Source organism: Mus musculus, chromosome 4, assembly GCF_000001635.26.
Source record: "Mus musculus strain C57BL/6J chromosome 4, GRCm38.p6 C57BL/6J".
Lineage (NCBI taxonomy): Eukaryota > Metazoa > Chordata > Mammalia > Rodentia > Muridae > Mus > Mus musculus.
The window spans coordinates 43,854,076-43,861,077 of NC_000070.6; the positions used below are offsets into that span (position 1 = coordinate 43,854,076).

At 48.8% G+C, this 7,002-nt stretch overlaps 1 protein-coding gene across 1 annotated transcript; it reads left to right on the top strand.

Annotated features, from left to right (window-relative positions):
* Nucleotides 1-216: 216 nt before the first annotated feature.
* Olfr155 (olfactory receptor 155) lies at nucleotides 217-1,388 on the top strand. Its single transcript, NM_019473.1, has one exon. It carries the CDS (start codon nucleotides 236-238, stop codon nucleotides 1,193-1,195), a length of 960 nt encoding a protein of 319 aa, NP_062346.1. The 5' UTR covers nucleotides 217-235; the 3' UTR covers nucleotides 1,196-1,388.
* Nucleotides 1,389-7,002: the final 5,614 nt, after the last annotated feature.

Here is a 7,002-nt window from a genome sequence, read left to right on the forward strand (position 1 = left end):
TTGTCCTCTGCAGGAGGGATAGTTCAGCTTAACTTGTTACTACATTAGAAAGTTAAATATCCCCCTACTGTGTATTTCCTAGAAGTGAACAATTCCATAGAGACTCCAAGATTGTCAAAGGTGCCTCTGGCTGCTTGGCAGGACAAGGCTTTGGCTTGGCTGCCCAGGAGCTTTGGGAGGAAGACAATGTTGATGCTGATTGCTGAGTTCCTGCAGGTTTCAAACCGAATGTACCATGGACAGATCCAATGAGACCGCCCCCCTGTCCGGCTTCATTCTCCTGGGCCTCTCTGCCCACCCAAAGCTGGAGAAAACCTTCTTCGTGCTCATCCTGATGATGTACCTGGTGATCCTGCTGGGCAACGGCGTCCTCATCCTGGTGAGCATCCTCGACTCCCACCTGCACACGCCCATGTACTTCTTCCTGGGGAACCTCTCCTTCCTGGACATCTGCTACACTACCTCCTCTGTCCCCCTCATTCTGGACAGCTTTCTGACTCCCAGGAAGACCATCTCCTTCTCGGGCTGTGCCGTGCAGATGTTTCTCTCCTTCGCCATGGGAGCCACGGAGTGTGTGCTCCTGAGTATGATGGCGTTTGATCGTTATGTGGCCATCTGCAACCCCCTTAGATATCCTGTGGTCATGAACAAGGCTGCCTATGTGCCCATGGCTGCCAGTTCCTGGGCAGGTGGTATCACTAATTCTGTAGTGCAGACATCTTTGGCAATGCGGCTGCCCTTCTGTGGGGACAATGTCATCAATCACTTCACCTGTGAGATCCTGGCAGTCCTGAAACTGGCCTGTGCTGACATCTCCATCAATGTCATCAGCATGGTTGTGGCCAACATGATCTTCTTGGCAGTCCCAGTCCTCTTCATCTTTGTCTCCTATGTCTTCATCCTTGTGACAATCCTGAGGATCCCCTCTGCTGAGGGGAGGAAGAAGGCCTTCTCCACCTGCTCTGCCCACCTCACCGTGGTACTTGTCTTCTATGGAACCATCCTCTTCATGTACGGGAAGCCCAAGTCCAAGGACCCACTGGGGGCAGACAAGCAGGACCTTGCAGACAAGCTCATCTCCCTCTTCTATGGAGTGGTGACCCCCATGCTAAACCCCATCATCTACAGCTTGAGAAACAAGGACGTGAGGGCTGCTGTGAGGAACCTGGTGGGCCAGAAACACCTAACTGAGTGACTGTCACAGTGCAGAACTTCCAACCTCTTCATTGTGTTTGTGAGGGAAGAGTGGTGCAATGAAGAGGAGCCACTTCCCCAAGGTCCAAGTAATGAACTCAGAACTAAGACTATAAACAAACTATCAACGTTCCTTAAGCACCAATGCTTCTAGTTAACAGGCTGGAAGGACAAGCCTTTACACCTTTGGAGAGAATGGCTGGTTGTCAGCTTTGTGTTCAACCTTAGTGGCGTCGTAGAACTACTCTTTCATGACCAGAGGCTGGCACAGATCTCTGGAAAGATGCTGACATGCATAACTAGGAGACAGATGCAAAGCCTGGTTCTTGCTGTTCACCGTTTGCCCTGCATGGACCTGCTGATGGCAGCATGTGCTCTAGTATTAGCCAATGCTTGTGTTTGACAAGAACAATGCAAAAGGGACCAGCAAGGGTAAAGGCGCACGCCGGACAATGTGAGCTTAGGCCTCACAAGGTAACAGAAAACCAACTCCCAAGAGCTGTCCTCTGACCTCCTTGGGCATGTTGTGACTTGTGTGTACATGCACACACACACACACACACACACAGAGTTAAATAATTTTGTAAAAGAGAAGCTTGGAAACTACTCATTCCATCACAGTAGCCAATGCCTCCATTCTGGGAATGCTTCTTAAGTCTTAGCCCCAGGAAAAAAAAAAAAAGGCTGTTCCTCTCAATAGTGGGACTTGTCTGTGAGGGAACATGGAGAACTGTGTGCCTTCTCTCTCCCCATCCCACCTCCCGTCATCTCAGTGGCACGGGCTAGCATGTCTCAGGCTAGTAGCTCTTATTGCTTTCTTCCCACATAACCTACAACACTCACAGCTGTAACATCTCCAGCAATCCCCAAGGTCATCCCTGATGATAAGGCTTTTTAAAAAGTGTATATACATAATAGTTATATATAGCACATGGGTATGAAGTAGGAGAAAGCAAATGGCTATACTAATCTTTGGGTCTATGGCCATCAGTCACCTCCGAGGGCTGCAGCATGGGGTGGTAGGCCGTGGTCTGCAGGTTCGGACACTTGCACTGCCAGCAGCAGCCTCAACATCATTCAAGACTGGATGCCATGGCAACCAAGAGAACTTTATATGGAAAAAGCATAGTGGCAGGTGAAAGCCTGACATCCCAGCAGAGATGACCCCTGATGCTGAAGAACTGACCAGTGTCCCCAAAGCCCTCTGGGAGCTGTCATAAAGGGGGAACTTGGAGTTGGGGACCACAGTGAAGAGGTCAGAGGACTCTGAGAGGGCAGTGCACGATCCATCAAGAGGTCTAGTTTGGCAAGGTCTGAGTAAATCTCCCTAATTTGTGGAGATCCCAGGAAAGACAGACTATTCCTGACTGAGATTCCCATCTGCCTGGTCCGATAGAGCCTTCTCACAGGTAATTCCATTAAAGGAAAGAAATGAATGGATTTTTTTTTTTGTACAATTGAGTATTTTTTTATCTTGAAGCAGATTCTCACCACATAGCCCTGGATGTCCTAGAACTCATGATATAAAGCAGGCTGGCCTTGAACTCACAGAGATCCACTTGGCCCTGAGTCTGAATCAAAACTGGGTACCACCACACCCATCCTGGTCTTGTAATTGTTCTATTTTCTTCTCAGCTTCCCTTTGCCACATTCCCGCCCCCTCCCCCGTTCTGTTCTTACTTTGTGAGGGGGTGGGGGTGTCTCAAATGTTTCAATCCTTTGGGGGATCATTTATTATGGAATTCATGGAAACAAGCAAACAGCCACAGATAAGAAACAAGGACATGAATGGGGAGAGAAAAAGTGAAGGAACACGAACAACCAGAAAGAGGAGAGGTAGGGGGGTGGGGAGGGAGCCTGATGGAGAAACGAGATGCCTGAGGAACTGGGGAGGGGAACCCATGAGAGCAAAATATAATGGCACACCTATAGGACTGAGGAGACCATGATGAAAGCCATCATTCGTATGGTAGCCTAAAAACTCTATTTGAAAAGCAGGGTGTGGCGGAACACACCTACAAGCCCAGGACTCAGGAGGAAGAAGCAGGAGGATCAGCAATTGAAGGCCACTGCCCGATACGTAGCAAGTTAGTGACCTTGTCTCCAAGAACCAAAAGGAACTACACCCATAAAGGAGCAAGGAAAGGCAGATAGGACGGCTTGTGCCTGTGAGCCAAGCACTGGAAAGACAGAGGCTAAAGGATGGCCATAAATGTGAGGCTAACCTGGACTACGTAGTCAGTGTTTGGCTATCCTGGGCTACAGTGTGAGATCCTGTCTCTCAAAATAGAAAAAAGAAAAGAGGAGAAAAGGAGGAGAGGGGACCTAAAACCATGAGCTCAGCGAACCTCTTTATAAAGCTCTCAGCCTCAAGTATTTCATTATAGAAATAGAGACACTTGGTGTGGATCCAGGGCTGGGGAAATGGGACTATGCAAAAGCCAACTTCCAACAGTCCCTAAGGCATCCATGACCTGATGCCTGCACAATTCCTCACCCCATGGGTTTATCACATGTAGTCTATGTCATATCCAGGAGGCAGCAATTATATCTAAGCACAAACTTCTTCTTCATTTTTACAAGTTATTGTTATTATTGGGTGTGCACGCACATGCCATGACAAACCTGAAGTGGTCTGAGAACATCTTCGTGGAATTGGTTCTCTCCTTGCATTTTAAAGTGGGTTCTGCAGATCCAACTCAGGGCTCCAGGGTTAGGCTTTCGTGGCAAGCACCTTCACCCACTGAGACCGTTTGCTGTCCCTGAGCATTCATGCCTGTCAGCAAACCCCCAGGCCTATGCCGTGGACACTCGAAATGTATGCCAGACCCCAGGAGTCTGCTGTGCCCAATCCAGACCGTAGCAGAGGTTCTGGTCAGTTCATGAGACACTAAAATAGATGAGGGTTTTGTGTGGACTTTCCAGGGGGAGACAGGAAAGAGAAAGCTAAGCTGTATGGAAATTGTCGTTGTCTTTGGACAGGGAATCTACCAGAGCTTCCTTCCTGACCTGGATCTCACTGCATAGTCCAAGCAGGCACCGTCCTCCTGCCTCAGTTTCCCAAGTGTTAGGATTCCAGGAGTGAGCCACATTAAAGCTCAGGGAAAAAATTTTTTTGAGTCAGGGTTCCCCTAAATAGCCCTGGCTGTCTTAGAACTCTCTGTGTAGACCAGGCTGGCCTTGGACTTACAGAGATCCATCTGTTTCTGCCTCCCAAGGCATGTACCACTGTGCCCAGCATGCACGGGGTAATCTGTAAGATGAGGACCCTGCTTTTAGTGTTTTTTGAACTAGCAGAGTCCTAACCAGCCCACCACAGAGAGGTGGGCCAGAGCCTCTACCAAGGCGAGGAAAGTGGTCATAATTCAGAAGAGAGGTTGAGGGAAGTGGGAAGTCTGGGGCTCTTTGCTGGTGAATCTGCAGTTTTTTGCTCTGTCTCATTCCCACCTCTTTTGCAAGCTCCAGAGAATCTGACTTGCTGTGTTAAGACAAAGTCTTGAAAATAGCTCCTTTTTCCTGGCTTAACTGAGTTGTGGAAATTGTATTTGTTAAGTGTGTTATAGTAAAGAATGGAGTTCACCTCTGGGTGGAGACATGCATTCGCCTCCTCCCTTAAGAGTAAATCCAGCCAGGGGTGTGTTCTAGGAAGGCAGGCTCACCTCTGTAGTGGACTTTCTTCTCCTAAGTTCACACCACCTCCTAGTGCAGACCCTAGGAGCACGACTGGCTGGGTCTGCCTGCTCTGAGTCCTGACTCAAGCAAGAATATTCCTCTTTTCTTCTCTTCTGACCTTTTCTTTTGGATACTGGTGGGAGCCTAAATATGCCTTTAAACCCTCTGGTGCTTTGACTTTTTTTACTCCTGTTTGTTTGTTTGTTTGTTTGTTTGTTTGTTTGTTTTGTTTCCCTTGGAGAACTACTCAGAAGAAATATCACTCCACTGTGAGTTCTCTCTCTCTCTCTCTCTGTCTCTCTCTCTCTCTCTCTCTTTCAAGACTTGCTCTGTGGACCAGGCTGTCTGTCTTAATTAGGGTTTTACTGCTGTGAACAGACACCATGACCAAGGCAAGTCTTATAAAGACAACATTTAATTGGTGCTGGCTTACAGAGTCAGAGGTTCAGTCCGTTATCATCAAGGCAGGAACATGGCAGTATCCAGGTAAGCATGGTGCAGAAGGAGCTGAGAGTTCTACATCTTCATCTGAAATCTTCTAGTGGAAGACTGACTTCCAGGCAGCTAGGATGAGGGTCTTAAAGCCCCATCCACAGTGACACACCTACTCCAACATGCGCACCTCTTAATAGTGCCACTCCCTGGGCCAAGCATATACAAACCACCACACTGGCCTTGTACTCAGAGATCCCTGCCTCTGCCTCCCAAGGGGAACTGTCAGCATTCTACAAGAATGGAAACTCTGCTACCATCTCAGGTGTTGGGCCTTATTCGGCCAGATTCTGAGGCCTAGTGAGGAAACCTGAGCCTCTGCTCGAGTTTAGAGACCTACCTTGCTCACTTCCATACTGGAGTGACTCAGCAAGACCTGCTTAAGCCTGCCTTTGCCAAGCTACCAATGGTGTAGAATAACTTTATTGGCCCTGTCAGTCATCCCACACTGTCACCCTTCCCTACCCCTTACATCATCTTACCTCACCAAAAATCCCCACCTCCTTCCTCAACCCTGTATAAACAAAAGACTGATACAATAAAACTAGTTCCTGCTTTGACAAGACTCCCGGTCTGGTGTGTTTGTTTTGGGCCACCAACACTCACCATCCTGCACAGCCCCTGGAGAGCCGGCAGAGAGCCAGACACTTGGGCACAGCAGGCTCCTGGGATGCAGCTGCTGGGCATCACAGGCGTACCTTTTTTGGGTATCCAAGACTTAGGTCTGGAGATTTGCGCACGGCCGTGTGTGCTCAGGGACCAGCAAGATGGCTTTCCTCTCCATCGTACGGCACCTGAGCACACAGCTAACTTCCCTGCAGGCCCGAGACTTACAGCTCGTCTGCCCTCTGAGTTCAACCACTTTGTCCCAAATGACAGGGCTTCAATGTTCTGCAGGGTGTGTATACATATTCACACCACCTTTTCTTTAACACATCACCATAGTGAATAAAGCAGGAAGTGCTGATTTTGTGTTCCTTGGCAATCTCCTCAGCCTCGCTGCACTGTGTGGTCCTTCTCTTTCTAGTCTAAGGAACTGTAGTAAGGTTTGCACGTTGATGATTCTAATTAGCATCCCTGCTAATGGCTAACAATGGGATGAGAAATGTAACTGTTGCTTCCTTCCCCCAAAACGTTCTTAAGTTCTTGAAGTCTGAGCATATATTGTTCAGACTCCAACATCCTCTATAGAGCTCTATAAAACCCAAATGTGCTCTTAATCAGGACACCAGAAAGAGAGAGAGTGAGAGAAGAGACACAGAAACAGACACACACAGAACTTGTTCAAGTGACTGTTTTTAGAGCTGAAAGAGGAAAACAAAGCCAACTGAGGGGAAGTTGCAGTCAGGGAGCCTCAGCCCATGCTGGCCACAGGCTCAGAGGCTATCAGGGAGCTCACAGTATTCCTTAGCAACCAGAGCCAGCCCTGTGTGTTCCTGGTTAAGGCTGATGCTCACTTCCCTTAGAGGCTCAGTCAGGCCCTGAGTAGGACCCGTTCCAAATGGAGTGGGTTGGGAGCTGAAAGGCAGGCAGGCTGCCTGCCCCTGTGCGGACACTTTCAGCCAGGCCTGCAGCCAGACGCCTGCCCTCCAGGTCTGGCTAAAGGCTTTTGTTACTGCTGGACACTTGGCTGAGTCTCCTCTC